Below are 15,637 nucleotides of genomic sequence, written 5' to 3'. Positions count from 1 at the left end.
GAGAGAGAGAGAGAGAGAGCCAGGGTGAGAAAGTGAGTGTGTGTGTGTTTTACTAGAGAGAGCAAAGCAGGCGCCGACTTGACAGAGCACTGAAGACCTTCCCTCTGAAGCTCCCAGTGAGATGATACATCTGAGGGAAACTGCATGTCAGCTGTTTGCTGGAGACCCCTGCAATTCCTCCTGGCTGCTGTGGAGAAGAAGATATTGGCTGTGTAGCCGCCCCCTGCGATTGGCTGTCACACTTTAGGCTCCCCCTCCTCTCTCTGACTCCCTACTTCTCCCTCTCTCCCTCTCTCTCTCTCTCTCTCTCTCTCTCTCTCTCACTACCCTGTGCTTCTCACCCCCTCCATACTGTCCTCAGGCTTTACCTGAGCCACAACTGCAGAAGCTTTGGACCCCCCCCCCACTCCTCCACATACACACACACATACACACACTCGCTCTCTCTGTCTCTCTCCCTCACCCACACACAGAAACTGAGCTTTTCACCTGGAGAGGACAGGCGCTAGGGAGGACATGTGCAGCAGCAGCAGCAGCAGCAGCAGTCTCTCCTCACATCCAGTGCTGCCTCTCTGAGTTGCCTCTTTTTGGAGAGTGGGGAGAGAGGAACTCTGAAAAGAGAATTTGGAGCCGTTCTCCCTTGGAAAAAGCAGGAGAGACAGGGGCAGTGAGGGATCTCTTGTCAACCCAGGGACACCAAGGGCAACACACAGCATGATTTTAGGTGAGTTGTGGCTTTTATATTGGGTGGACGGAACTTTTTAAAGGTCGTGTTCTCTCGGTTCACTCGTCCTTATTCTCGACCAGCAGCACCTCTTCATTACTGGTGTGCACTGCTTGGTTTCCATGCCACACAGACATCCGTCACTATTGAGCGCCGTCTGGGATGAACCCTTAAATCATGGTTAGTGGGTGTAATTGCTGTAATAGTGTGCCATTGATGGGGCAGGTGTGAGCGATGACAGGGAAGGTCAAAGTGGACTGTATCATTATGGGCTGTTTGGTCACATGACCAGGCTCCACCATTCTCCCATCCTGCTGGTAGAGCTGGAGTGACAAATATGGCTTCACACCAACGTATTGGTAACCATTGGAATGCAGATGTGTACAAGCACTTGATATGGACTTAATCACGCACATATGCCTTTCTTTAGGGAATTGACACCCAGTTTCCATGCACACTTCTCCTCTATCCATCCTAATCGGCGATGAGCAAACAGGTCATCACAAAAGTGTCCTATTGTTAAGAAAAACAAAAAGATTCGGTCCTCTGCTCGCTGCACTGTACAGCTTTGAGTTATTCTACAGGGTTGCGCTGTTCTGAGTCAGCCGGCGCTTTCTTCTTTAGTATTCCGCTCTCATATTGGCCATGTCTGAGAGAGAGGGGATTCTGTGTGGTCTCTACAAAGTCAGCCTGTAAATTCACACAGACGACGGGAGCTTCGCATCTATGCCTAGTGAAATGACTGATCCTGGATGTATGGATACGATAGCAACAACGTGTGTGTCTGTGTGTGTGTGTGTGTGTGTGTGTGTGTGTATGCTCACCAAGCAACGCGTTGTGTGTGTGTCAGCCTGTGAAAGTCTTCTAATTCGTGTAATGTGCCCCGGAGACTTGTGTGTGGCTACCGTGCGTGCATTTGTTTAAAGTGTGTATGTGTTATGGGCTTGGCGAGAGGCCACTTTGTTTTAACGCATGCCTGGGCTGATTCCGGCGCTGCTCCGGCTCCTCTGCTCTCCCGGCAGGCATGTTTTTCAGGCAGACATCTCTAATGATTATAGGGAGTCATGTTGTCAGAGGTGTGTGAGTTTGACGTGTTGAAGAAACTCCCGTGAGCGAAAGGCTCGAAGCAAGTTATCAAAGTTCATGCTGAACAGCGACAGAGGAACTTTTGCACTTTCTCCAGTTTATCCTTTGTTTCATTTCTGTCTGTGATTGTGTTTGTGCCTGGGTTACATTTCCAGGTAATGCGGCCGGTCAAAAGTAAAAACTGTTTCCTCGCTTCAGCCCCAGTTAACATTTAGGCAAGCACTGTCTTGATCAGCTCGCAGATGGTAGAAGCTCTCGTAAATGATTTTTGGTCAGGACATGTTAGTGGCGGCTTTAACCCTGAGCTGCAGCTGTAGCGCGGTAACAAACATTGGGTAAACTCGCTCATCGGAGCAATGGTTTGAGTGTAGGGTAGTTATTACACTGGGTCTATTTCAATTGTGGCGGGAGTAATAAAACATGGAATGTGACTTGTGTTGTGCAGTATCATGTTTTCAGCCTCTGCTGTCAGTGTAGCTGCACTGCACGGCAGACATTTACAGCAGCCTGAGTGGTGTTTAAACAGCGATAATGTAGCTGTAGCTCAGAAATGCCAAATCCATATGTTTTTAGTCACTTCTAATGGTGTGAGGAAATCTTTTCTCCACGCACACACAGCTTAAAAAGCTGACACTGGCTCCTCCTTATTATTAAGTTGTCAGTCAGATAGGTATCTTCTATTATTTCTGTCTGAAAATTGAGTTTTTTTCCAGTCTATAACATTCTGCTCTATTTGCATGATGATGTGGCAGCTGAGCGATTTGACATTTCTGGTTTCTTCCCCCTGAAAAGGGTAATGACATTGTAATGACCTTTACAATTCTGGCGCTTGCTGATCTGGACCTCCAATCAGCAAATTTACTGATTCACCTCGCTGATATAAATCTGCAAGGTTGTGATATCGTATCTCTGACAAATGGCGATATATATGTCATTAAAAAAAATGTAAAGCCCGTGTAATATGAATGGCGTGCTTCTGCCAGCATTCACCGAATGCATCACTAGCTGTGTCTGTGTGGCTAATAGTCGTTTCCTATCCGTTGTTTTGTTTGACCTTGAGCAAACACCCGTTCCTCATGCGGCTCCGTCCTTGATATTGTATTCACAAATCCATGATAACTAGCTGTGTCTGCAATCCGTGGCCCTGGCAGAGGTCTTTGGCCACTGTGATAGTGATGACAGTCCTGATGCTGATAATGGCATGGTGTGGTTGTGCTGTACAGAGTGCTCTACACAAAGCCGCGGGCAGCCAGCTTTGCTCTGCCTGACATGGGCTCTGCACCAAGTTGGGGGTACGGGGCTGCTGCTGCTGTTGTGTGTGTGTGTTTGCCTATTTAACTGTGAGTGTGTGTCATCTGGACAGAGAACAGAGCAAAGCGGAACAATGGTGAGCTGATAGAGAACATGATCACTGGGCTCCTGTAGGTGTAGAACCTCTCGATACACTGTGGCGTCATTGTGGCCAGCCGCCATGTTGAGTGACAAAAAAAAGACTCCGCTTCCAGCTCGCTGACGCCCGGAGGGGAGCTCCTGTAGTAATGTCGTCTCGCTGTCACCCAAAATGCTGCATGATGATTGTCTGACGAGCGTCCGTGGGACACTCCATTCTGTTAGCTCCATCTCAATGTGTTTTGCGAAGCTTCAGTCACAACTGGTTCATGTTATAATGTTGTTCTGCGGCTCATCTGACCTGTCTGTTTGAGTCAGCGATGACCTCCACAGCTCAGGGCCACGCGGTCTCTCTGTCTCTTTGTCTTTGTGTTTGCGGGCCCACTCCGGCCTCATCTGTCTTCATAAAGTGTGTCTCTCAGTTGACCTGTCTGCATAGCTATTGCTCATTCCATTCACCGAGCTCTTCTCCGTCCCCCCCCTCCCTGTGACTGCCTGCACACGCTCACCTGGCTCTAGAGGTCAGCTCGAACAAACACCTTAGAATATGTCTTTGCGCAGATCAGCAGTTTTTCCCCCCCTCCATTTTCTCTGTGACCGCCTTGCTCTTTTGGTTTATGTCAAACTGACACAGTAATTATAACTTCTTAATGAGCCAGATATTTGGTATGCATAGTACACTGAGTCCCTTTAGGCTTCTTTGCATATCCAAGATATAACTGGAACGCCTCATTGCAGCTTAAACTGGAGGATTCTGCAGTGAAACATGCTAAACAGTCATATGCATTGCTTCTTTCCGATGCTTTGGAAATACCAAGACATCAACAGTCCTAAGTTAACCTTTGAATGATTAATCACTCTGTGATCTCAGTTGGATGTTCTGTTATGTAGGTTAGAACTTAAAAATGGAGTTAGTAGGTAGTTTCTGAAACACTTTTATAGGCGATTGTTTGTTGAAAACCTCTTCACGTACCAATAATCATCGTTACATAAAGTTGTCCTGGCCCACGCAGGACTGTAATAAACACGACCAATCATCTAATTTGGACAAAATGAAATGATTTGCTGGTGTACCGGTCTGTCACTAGCTGACCTGCATGCCTAGCAGAGAAGACAGCCAGAAGTTAGCGAGCAGGTCACAGAAAAGTCTTCTTCTAGCAGCTGTCAGTCAGTTCGCGCTCATGTGTTTTCAGAGCGTAGCTATGTCACGAGGGCAGTCGGGACGGGTGGGATGTATCAGTGTAGCCTGTTCCTTCTAGCTTTCCCAGGATTACCAACCCTCACTTTAATGTGCATGCTTTACATTTTCCCAACAAGTGGGACACTGGCTTCATATTTCACCACATTGTTTTGCTGAATATCCTGTTTCTCTTCAAGGGGAATATGTTTTTCTGGCAGTGACTCAGTGTAGATGAGCTGGTTCTCTACACTTGACCCAGCTCAGCTTTCAGTACCTCCTCCATGTGGCAAGGGGCTCATTGATAAGACTTATTCCCACAATCATAATTAGAATAGGACTCATATCTCCGGAGTAACCTAAGATCCAAGATTAATGGGACTCTGTATACTGTGTCTGTGCATGTGTGGATTTATGTATGTGGATGGGTAGAAGAAGAAGAAGTGGCTGCTCTCTTTCTCTTTTCTTGTCTTTCTCTACATCTGTCTCACTCATGGTTTGCAGAAAAATCAGTCCTCAGTCAAAAAGCCACTATAACAGGTCTCTTCTCCTTTGCTTCCTCCCCTCCCCTGCTCTTCTCTATTGCTCCATTTGTTTATGCTGGAGTGACTCTATGTCAGCAGGTTGTCAATATTATTTGTAAGAGACTCTAATAAATAGGCCTGTTATTGGACTGGTGGGAAGACAACCCATTGTGTCTGTGACTGCATCTGTGTAGTTGTGCGTGCGTGCGTGCATGCGTGCGTGCGTGTGTGTGTGTGTGTGTGTGTGTGTGTGTGTGTGTGTGTGTGTGTGTGTGTGTGTGTGTGTGTGTGTGTGTGTGTGTGTGTGTGTGTGTGTGTGTGTGTGGGCGATCAGTGTGTGTAGCACTGCAGAAGGGAGGGAGGTGGAGGTGTCTGTTCCTCTTACTCCCACTGCTTCACTGGCGTCACTGCAGTGCCCTCTGTCAATGACCATTCATTAAAAGCAAAGGCCACAGCGACACAAGAGTACGCACGGTTTCAATTTGTGAATTTGAGTGATGAGGCCTTTTCACTTTTCACTTTTTTACTCAGAACACACACTGAATGTAACCATGATGCAGCTCTGCGGTGAATGCATATACATAAAAAATGTGGGCTAAAGTTTACACGCTCACCAGCGCCGGCACCTGCCACCGCCAGCAGCTCGGTGCTGTTGCTCCGTGAAGCGCAAACAGCACCTGTGCGTGATTATGGTGTCACATTAGTGCATTCACCAAGGAAGCCTGGCTGTCTTCTTACTGGGAGTCCTGGGGCTACAAGACACCTGGGAGTTGAAGCCTGGAAAATGTTTTGTATGCTTCAACAGTCGCTCTGATCACAAAGTGGAAAGAGGCACAGATGATTCTTCACACTGCAGCTCTCTGGGGTTTACAAAGTGCCACTGTTGCCTTTATCATGTAGATTATTTATTTTCCATCTCCTTTTCTTTTGTAAGTCTTTGTTTAACTACACTTTTACTCAAAGCCCGAACCTATTGATATGTTGATTGGCAATTACATATTATTTTGATGTTCATGCCGAACTTTTGATCTTTGCTTGATTATTAGCAATGCAGTTACGTGTCCACAGCCTCCTTTTACTCCTCATCTTGAGATAGTTAGGACTGAATGTCTCAGTATTCTGTTTAAATACAAATAAAGGTTATTATTTTTGCTGTTATCATAATGATATAACAATCGCACACTTATTCTGTTAAGGAAATTTGGGGACTCAATTTCAACCAGAGCCCGACAATGCATACTGACATAATGTGTATCAGAACCTGACAGATCTTTCAGATATATTGATTGATGTATATATATTTTACAAATCTGGTCTGTAATTAAGAATTATATAAGAATAAAACCTTATTATAAATAACTATGGACAAAGAAAACACAAATAGCCAATGACAACAGAATATCTAGAACTTGAATCAAGAAAAACAATTTTTTCATGTACTTGTAAACATCATTGCACATCTTAGCGATATGGCGGCTGACATTATTGGCAACCAATATATTGATCGGGCTGGTGTTGTACGTGTCATACAAGTGCAGCTATACTATAATGGAGAAACATAGCTTCATAATGACCATGCTTGGCTACTTTTAAAAGGTCAATTGCATTTAAGATTTTCTAAATCAAACACAGCCCTCTGCTGCTACAGTGTTCAGAAAAGAGGGATGTCATCTCCCTCTGTTTTCACATATGAAATACAATTAATGCCGGATCCAGTCTTTGTGTTTTCTCTTTGACATTCACGCTCATCGAAAAATTGTAAAAACAATTTCATCGATGAACTAATGTGATAATTCAGTAACAGTGGTGAGAGGTGCTTCACTAACAATTTCCCGAACAGCAGCCAAGCATAAAAAGGTTGAGCAAAACTAACGTTTGGCGGCGATGGATGTTGCATTAATCATGTCTGCTCTATTTCTGTGTGCTCGGTGGAGAAGATCGGTAGCAGAGGAGGGGGAGAGAGAGAGAGAGAGAGAGAAAGGCAGACATAAAATGGAGTGAAAAGTGTCCTCATGAAAGAGAATTACCTCCGTCCAGCTCTGGGGGGAGAGGAAATTCCTCTGAGTGCAGTTGAGATAGGGTTTCACACAAAGACCAAAAGAGAAATCAATTCTCCTTGAGATGCAGCAAGGTCAATTCATAGGGGCATGGCTGTAGAGGAGAAAGCTGAAGGGAAGGAGGAGGAGGAGGAGGTGGAGGAAGAGGAGGAGGAAGTTGATGAAGCAACCAAAGAATGGGAGAGCGGGGCTGAGTGAATAGTGTAGGAGGAGAGAGACTTAAGGGAGCGTTGAAGGGATAAAGTCGGGGAGGAAATGAGCAAACGGCGAGATGAGGAAGACTAAATATGTGGTGAGCGGGGGGAGACGATTTTTCGTTTCAAGCCGGCCTATGGGGAGAAATTTATGCTTCCTTACTGACTGGATGCATTGAACTGTAGTCTCTGTGTATCATCTGACTCATGCAGAGGGGAATTGTGAGCAGTGTATCTGACACACTGTCGGGCATGTCATCCTACAGCCCTGTGTGAACTTCACTTATAGCCACAAGGACGTCTCCTCACTCCGTGACCTCATCCACCCAAGCAGCTCGGGCTTTACTAGCACAGGGTTAGCCAGGCACACAGACTCAAGCAATAGTGCTTTTGCTTCCAAGAAGCCTTGAGCTTGCATTTAATCCTTAAAGTTACATGAACAGCTCAAAATAGCTTAAATCTCCAGCCTCGACGCCTTCCCCCAGCCATCAAAATATACTCAGCCATGTGAGTGTTTTAATGGTTTCTGTAACGGCTGATGAGACGCAGAAAGTGCAGGGTGATTAAAAAGGCGGCAGTAGGCTGAGGTCAGACCTGCCCCTTGTGGCATGTTGCCCATTGACGGCGACTGTAAGAGATCTCTTTGGAAATGCTTTAGTTCTGTGTTGGATGAGAGCCGGGGAGCTCTCTCCCTAGCAGGTAGTTACGGGATCCGCGTGGCGCAGGGCTTAGTACAGGCGTCTGGTATGCACACCTGTCTCCACACAGGTTCTTCCCTGAACAAGCGGCCCTACCCCTCAGAGAGGAAGAGAGGGTGGGGAGGAGAAGGGGCTCTGCCAGGACCTGCACCACAGCACCCTGCCCCTGCCTAGGGGCAGTGCGGGGGAGGAGAAAGGGAGGATCAGGAGGGTGAGCTGCCAGAGGTGCGGATTAGAAGGCTGTAAGGGACACAGGGGTAATGTGGTATCTGAGGTCATCCGTTTAAAGTATGTTACTAAGTCTCTACCTTGTGGCTGGTGTCACATTTAGAACCTTGATTTCTTTTTAAGATCAACACATTTATTTGATTTATTTTCTTATAATTGGTGGATAAAAATTAAAGCATTGGATGTTAACCAGGACTGAATTCTCCAATCTCAAATCTCCTGCTGACAGCTTCTCCGTGCAGCGTCTGTTATCGGATACACGGATGAATATACTCCTTCTTATATGCTCAGCACAGCTCTCAGCTAACACAGGGGCTGTTAACGTGGTTCAAGAGCACACTGATGAAATGTAACACATGGATACGCAGAGAGGAAGGATGGAAACAAGCATTTCCATTTAATTAGCACAGTCAGGATCGGTGCAAATGGCCCGGACGAGACAGGACGAAGCGACTTCACATTGTTTTCTTCACAACTGAATAATGTTGGTTAATGATTGGGCTTGTAATTGGTTTGCTTATTAATTTAGCATCAGGATTTTGACAGCGTGTCAAAGCACAGCAGTAACGAGCACATATATATGATCACAGCAGTGTTTCGGCCTCCACCCTAAATCTTCTCATATATATATAATAGCTTGTGTAAATGTGAGGGATGTGAGGGATTGATACAGTAGCACCGAAGATGTTTTTTGTCTCTGTGCTGCGGCAATAATCACCAGCCAGCCACTGCCACAAATCTTCATTAAAGGATTAGCCGGCAGGGAGACAGCTTGTGTTCCTTTGCTTTTACTGGTGGCCGTGAATCCAGTGCTTTCAGCCCTGGTCTCTCGCCTTCCTGTCACCTGTCACTGCAGCTCACCTGAGAATCTCACACTCACACCACATGCACACCGACTCTCTATTTGTGCCTTTGTCTTTGCCTCACTCTTTACCCTCCTCTTCTCATCTCATTCTATCTCTGTTTTTGTCCCGCATATGTTTAAATCTGCATCTACATCATGCTCACAGATCCTGTCAGTTTGTTCCCTTGAGGTGCATCAGCAGCCCGGTGGGCACTCATACTCAAGACAGAACAAATTAAGGTCACAGCAGGGAGAGCCGAGGCAGTGAAGGACAACATGATCTGCCAAGTATATCTGTGTGTAATGTATATATATGCATTTATATATTTGCCTCTTGCAACCTTTAATCATTGGCATGACTCCAGAGAGATCTACTGTCAAATGACTCTGGTCCTGTTCAAAGGAAAACTGACCCTCATTGCACCATTTTGCAGGATAAAAGGGGCCAGCCCCCGTCTTTGAATTCAGGCTCGAAAAACAGAGTGATGAATGCTCTTTTGAAGGCTCTTTGATATCACCTGATGAAGACCACAGGATTAAATTCCCTCTTGTTCCTGCTGGGAGCGTTGTGACTGTTGTCGGCCCATCAGTGCTTCTCTGATACCCGAGGGCTCCTGTTCACACACCTTGGTGGTGACCATACACAGAAGCCATGGACACACTGCTGAAGCAAACTGTTTGTCTCTTTGTTGTCTATGGATAGAAAGACTAAGGCTATATGTTAAAGGCTGGTCCCGATGGGGTCCAGAGGCCTCATCGCTGCCATCCTGAGCCTCAGACCTCCCCTGAAGGGCAGTATCGTATTCTGCCTGACTGTGCGCGCCTGTGTAATCCATAGCTGCAGGGAGGGTGACCTTCACAGCAGGCAGCCTCACAGCAGCCTGCGACACAGGCACTCAGGGAAGAGGACAGGCTGGACACGGGGGCAGGACACGGCAGTTCTCTGCACGTCTGCATGTGATTCTCTTTCTCGTGCAACTGCCATAATGAATATTTAACTCTTCTTTTCCTAAAGGCTGTTTTAAAAAAAAGAAACACATTCATTTAATCTTCTTTAGTGATTCCCATTTTTTAATATCATTCGAACAAGGTTGGACTTGAAACATCTTTATATCTATCATTTCATGTACTGCAGGATCTAATGGAGTAAAGCAAATCAAAAAAACAACTAATACTGACTCATTTCTGGCTTTTATCTGCAATTGGAATGGATACAATTGGCATTTACTCCCAGGTTAAATGACTCTGCAGTAGACTCAGGTTTTTATCGACTCCGGCTCAGATCAGCAGTGATGAAAACGTGACACCCAGGTGAACACGCAAATTTGGCAAGACAGCGAGGCGAGAGCGCTCCTCAATTATTGCCGCATTTGTGACGTCAAACATGACCAACCGGGCGAGAGGCAGTGGGAAAGGAGCCAATCACTTTAAGCGGGTGAATCCGTGTTGAGAAAACCTGTGTATAACTGCAACTTTTGGTGTAAAATATTTATCAGTGAAAGTCCCATCGTTGGCCATTAAACCATATCCTGCGGTTCGCTGTTTGTCTTGGAGAAAGATGCTGTTTGCTATTTTTTCAATGATGGCTGTGTGCATCCAGTGCACCCTGCTGCCTGAAGTAACGGTGAGACCAGAGGCAGAAAAAGTTATTGACAGTTGTGTGAGTAGATGACGCAGCCAAATAAGTCCCCGCTCATGAATGATGCATGTCCCCACCGGCTCTGATGGAGAAAGAGAGCAAAGCTGGATGACAGCTGGGGTGCTGTGTGTGCATGGTGCAGAACAAGGTAAGACTCTTTATGGTACAGTCCACCACTCTCTCTCCCTCTCTCCGTCTTTCTCTCTCCCTCCTTTTTCTTTCTTTTACTCCCTCCGTCAAATGCACACAATTTAAGGGCTTCTCGGTGGAGATGTTCCTCCCTTGGGTCTGCATTGCCACACAGTGACCTCAAAATGGTCTCCTCAAATGCTCCGTCTCTCCCTCCCTGCCGTTCCTCCGTAGCTTCTCCCCCTTGCTCTGTCATCCTTTGACTCCCTCTCTCTCTTTCTCCGTCTCTCTTTTAGCATCTCCATCTCACTGAGCCCCCTCTATTTTCGTCAGAAACAATCACTGTATTTTCCATCTCACTGCCCCGTGCTGCCGCAGTCTGAGACTCTGATAGCAGGAGAGAGGAAAAGAGGGATGAGAGTAAAAGGGGCGCGTGGGACGTGCAACACGCAGTCAGGAACGGGAAAGGCAACATAACGGTTTGTTGTCATCGGCACTGTAGCGTCACATCTGTCTGTCCTTTTAGCAGCGCACCAGACTGTGTGGGTGAGCTGTTTGTCGGTGGCGTGAGGCCACTGACACCACAGTGACACCACAGTGACAGTGGCTAAAAGCACGCATGCACACAGACTTGTAAAAGCCTGCAAACTGCATATGCAGACTTCATCCTCGCTGCTGAGGGGAGACACTTTAAGTTGCTGCCACGATGCTTATGCTGATTTGGCTTTGAGTGCTAGCGTACCCAGAATAAGAGTTCCCTCCACAAGTAAGGCCGGGAATATAAATTATATCCGAGACATTAAGACATCCTTGCCATAGCTGTGGTCAAATCTAAAATAGCTCCAACAATAACAGTTGCAGCCTTTGATTTACACATGTCAAGTGTTTCAGAATAGAAGCAACTGGGCAAACAGGGAGGGGTGAGATGGAAGCGAACACTGCAGTCTGCGTTTTTTCCTGTGGCTGTTTGTATTGTTGCAGATATAAACCAGTGTCGCAGCTGATCCACTTTTGACACATTCACAAACATGCACACACACACACACACACACACACATATATACATATGTCAGCATTGGCCTGAGGGATTGCATCAATATTCATTGGATCTGAAATTCTGACTTGTCCCATTTGCTTGGTCCAAGACAGACAAGGGAGGGTATTACTTGGAGGATAATTGCTGGTGATAAACTACCTCTTCAGACACTGCTACATTGATTTGGACAGAGCATTTGCGTAAGGGAAAGTAACAGTGATAGATTTCAACACTTTGCAGATGGACCCGGCGAGCATTTGAATAAAACATTGCGTATGCACAACATTGTTGGGGAAAGCCATTAACGCGCCGATTAGTTAGAAAGTGGCTAATGCAGACAGCCGGTGTGTAAAGCTGTGTGTCTGTACAGCACTCAAACAAACACATCAATCTGACTAACAGTGTGTGTCAACATGCTCCATGATTACCATTCTAATCCCATAGCAGCTCACAGGAGACCACAGGAGATCATTACCGGCAGACAATAGACCCATACGCACATGTGGAGTTCATTTTCCCACAAACGCTGATATTCTCCATTTTACAGACCATTTGTAAAATTGTGTTTTTGACAATCAGCATAATGTAAATGGCTGCTGAAACTCCTGTTGTGCTTTGCTCTCACATGTATACACCCACACACGCACACTCACACACACACACACAAACAATGCATCTCAGCAGTAGCTATTCAGGCACCAATTTTATAGCACTTCAGCAGTAATGTCATGTAAATGTATTGTGAGTGTTGGAGATTTCATGGTGTGTTAGTGGAGCAAGCAGCGCCTGGAGGGTAGGGAGGGGGACTGTGATGTGTGTGTGTGTGTGCATGTGTTCATGAATGTGTGTGTGTGTGTGTGCATTTGCAGGGTACATTGTGTTCAGGTGCTCTGCGTCTGAGTCAAGAGCCCCTCAGTTTGTGCTTTTTAATTTTTTGATGTTAAATGGAGGCACACATGAAGGTGGGGGAAAGGGGACAGGGCAGATGTGTGGTCGTGGGATGGGGGGGGGGGTTATCCTGAAGATATTTGAGTGAATTTTAATAGACCTGTTTTTAAAAAAGTGCATAATCTGAAGTGACAGAAGTGACCATGAAATAATGTGTTGCCATGTGGCTTTTACACCTGATGTGAAAACATTATGGTCATTATGAAGAGTGAGGTCATTATTGTTTATGAAGATGATTTTGCACTTTCCAGTTTTTAAGACAGTTTCCCCCATTTTGTGAGGCGAGGTGCATTGGCAAGATACTAAACCCCAAATTTCCCCTGATAGAGACATTTCTAGATGCACAAGAAAATTGTTGTTTAATTACAAACCATTTTCTAGACATTCCACCAGTTTTTGTGGCAAAATTAAAGCTGAAATATGGAAATATGGAAAAATACAACATATAGTAAAAGGAAAAACGAGCTGTATAAAACATACATGTGGATGAAATTAATGGATAATACTAAAAGTTAAAAACGCTCATTCCCATATGGGGTCCCAAATATTCTTTGTGAGGTTAAACAGTTGCTGTTTTTTGAAAAAATGTACAGTAAATGTCTGACTTAATAAATGCTCTTCTTCTTTCATTGAATAAGATAATTTTCAGAGCATTTCTCTTGTTGGTGACTGGCACTATACGGTTCCTTAGATTTACTGCGGGTGAAGCAGATTTAGCACTTGGCCACTGTATGTCTTTAAAACTAAATTACACTTAGAAATCCACGTTTACTTTTACAAAGCTTGTATTCTGCGCTCCGCCCCACTGCAGCATTTTCCACTGGAAAGGAGCAAAGGAAGGAAGTTAATTGTTAGCTTGTCTGAGCTTTATGAGTGTGAGACGACCCAAAATAACATAAATCCACACATTCATACAAGAGAGCTACTCCAGCAGATTAGTTTAGAAATAGCCGGAAATAACTCAGGCCAGGAACACTTACTGTTTTTGTTTAAAAAAGAAAATTCATAGACCAATAAAGCTCAGCGACTATAGCCTCCTGTAGTTGATGGATGCTTTGTTTCACAGTTAAACCTGAACACGTTAACCTATTACATTAATAATGTCATTAGTACATCTATCCAGTCTTTTTAAATTAGACCTTGTAGCATAATGTGCTTTGTGGATTGTCGTTTGTGATATGAAAGCCCCAATTTGTGTTGTTTTTTTTGTTGTCAAAAAGTGAAAACACCTTCATACAGGCAGACATATCTAGAAAGTTCACGCAGCACCGATCACATTATATAACGATGGGACAAACAGTAGCAAATGTAACACAATGAGTTAGGATTACGTGTGGCTTGTTGACGCTCTTGAGAGTTCCTGTGTGCAACGTTGTGCAGATTTGGGATAAGAGCACTTCTGTGAGCTTGTCATCCTTTGTTGTCACCAGGTCTCACCAGGATTGGACATGTGCTGGCGCTGCACATCTGCACACACCTCCGCACACACTCACCGCGCCAACACTGCGCTGTCCTCCAATATTAATACATGAGGGTGATGATGCTGTGGGACTGTACACATGTCACACTGTCACTGTCACAGCCGAGCAGAGGAGGGGAGAGAGCGGTGGGGGTGCAAGAGAGCGAGAGAGAGAGAGAGACGGAGAGGAAGAGAGAGGGAGGGGGCTAATTTCGGATGCATGGCATGTGGAGTTAGGATAACCATCTTTTCTGCAGCTCTCCTCCGCCACACTGTTTGTTCAATTACCATTTACTGCAGAGAAAGAGAGGGGCACTCAGAAAGAAGGAAAGAGAGAGAGAGAGAGAGAGAAAGAGAGAGAGAGAGGGAGAGGCAAAGGGAACAGAGAGAGGGAAGAGCAAGGGCGATGGAAGGAGAGGAGGAGGAGGAGGAGTGGTGCTCAGTGATGCAGGGGATGAGGAAGTAGATGCGAAAGAGTTGGGGAGAATAGAGTGAGAACAAAAACAGAGGAAAGAGAGAGAGAGAGAGAGAGAGAGAGAGAGAGAGAGAGAGAGAGAGAGAGAGAGAGAGAGAGAGAGAGAGAGAGAGAGAGAGAGGGAACAAGCCAAAACAATCTGTATACAGCGGCAGGGCGAGGAGCAGAGGACACAGGGTGAGATGTGGTGCAGAGCTGACAGAGAGGAGAATGTGTCACATACAGGTGTCAGGTACAGGGGTCATGTCCCGTCGGTGCTTGACCGTGTCTGCTCAACAATGTCACACGACACCGTCTCGTATGTGGTTTTCTGAGAGTTTCGCGATAAAAGATGTAGAATCTGTGCGGCAGGATTTCCTTGTGTAACAGCCTCGTACATGCAGGGCTTCTGTTATGAAACACCGCCACTGTCTCTGCTTTGATAAGTGTCACGCGCTGTGAGTGTAACTTTAAAAAAACCCATATTCAAACAGACTATTCCCAGCTCTCTGCATGGGGTCCCAACCGTACCAAATTGAGATGAAGCTCGATCCTCCAGCTCCTCTCATCAAGTCTCCCCCTCTTTTCTGCATCCCCCCCTCTTTAAAATTCTAATCCCTCCCTTCTCATCCTTCTTCAACTCCCCCCTTCCTTCACAGTCCTTCTCTCTCTTTCTGTGTGTGAGTGTGCGTGTGTGTGTGTGTGTGCGTCCCCTCTCTCTCTAGTTGGCTCTGGCTCCAGTATACAGAGCAATTACAGAGATGATATCCACTGTCAGTCAGCGGCTCACAGATGAAGCCGGGCCTCTTTAACATGCTAATGGAACGCCAGATTCAATCAGGCCTTTGTATGGCAGAGGGGAGGGCAGCGCTGCTCATTAAAAAATAAATAATAATAACAATGAGGCCCTGGCCACAGAGGCGAGCAGCACCTAAACCGTGGCGTTGAACTCGCTCCCTGACTCTGCTCTCTCAGAAAACACCACTGGACCATCATCCCTCTCTTCCTCCCGTCCTTCCGTCCTCCCTCTGATCTTCAGAAAAAATGCCAG

At 45.9% G+C, this 15,637-nt stretch overlaps 1 protein-coding gene across 1 annotated transcript in view; it reads left to right on the top strand.

Moving 5' to 3' along the window:
- Positions 1–15,637, top strand: part of znf385a (zinc finger protein 385A) — a 55,398-nt gene continuing 39,761 nt past the window's right edge. Inside the window, exon 1 of the mRNA XM_035160035.2 lies at positions 1–724. Coding sequence (XP_035015926.1) covers positions 715–724 — 10 coding nt within the window. The 5' untranslated portion in view covers positions 1–714. The remainder of the gene's footprint in view (positions 725–15,637) is intronic.

This window comes from Hippoglossus stenolepis, chromosome 6 (assembly GCF_022539355.2).
Source record: "Hippoglossus stenolepis isolate QCI-W04-F060 chromosome 6, HSTE1.2, whole genome shotgun sequence".
NCBI classification, from domain to species: domain Eukaryota; kingdom Metazoa; phylum Chordata; class Actinopteri; order Pleuronectiformes; family Pleuronectidae; genus Hippoglossus; species Hippoglossus stenolepis.
This window is presented reverse-complemented; position numbering and strand designations above follow the sequence as displayed.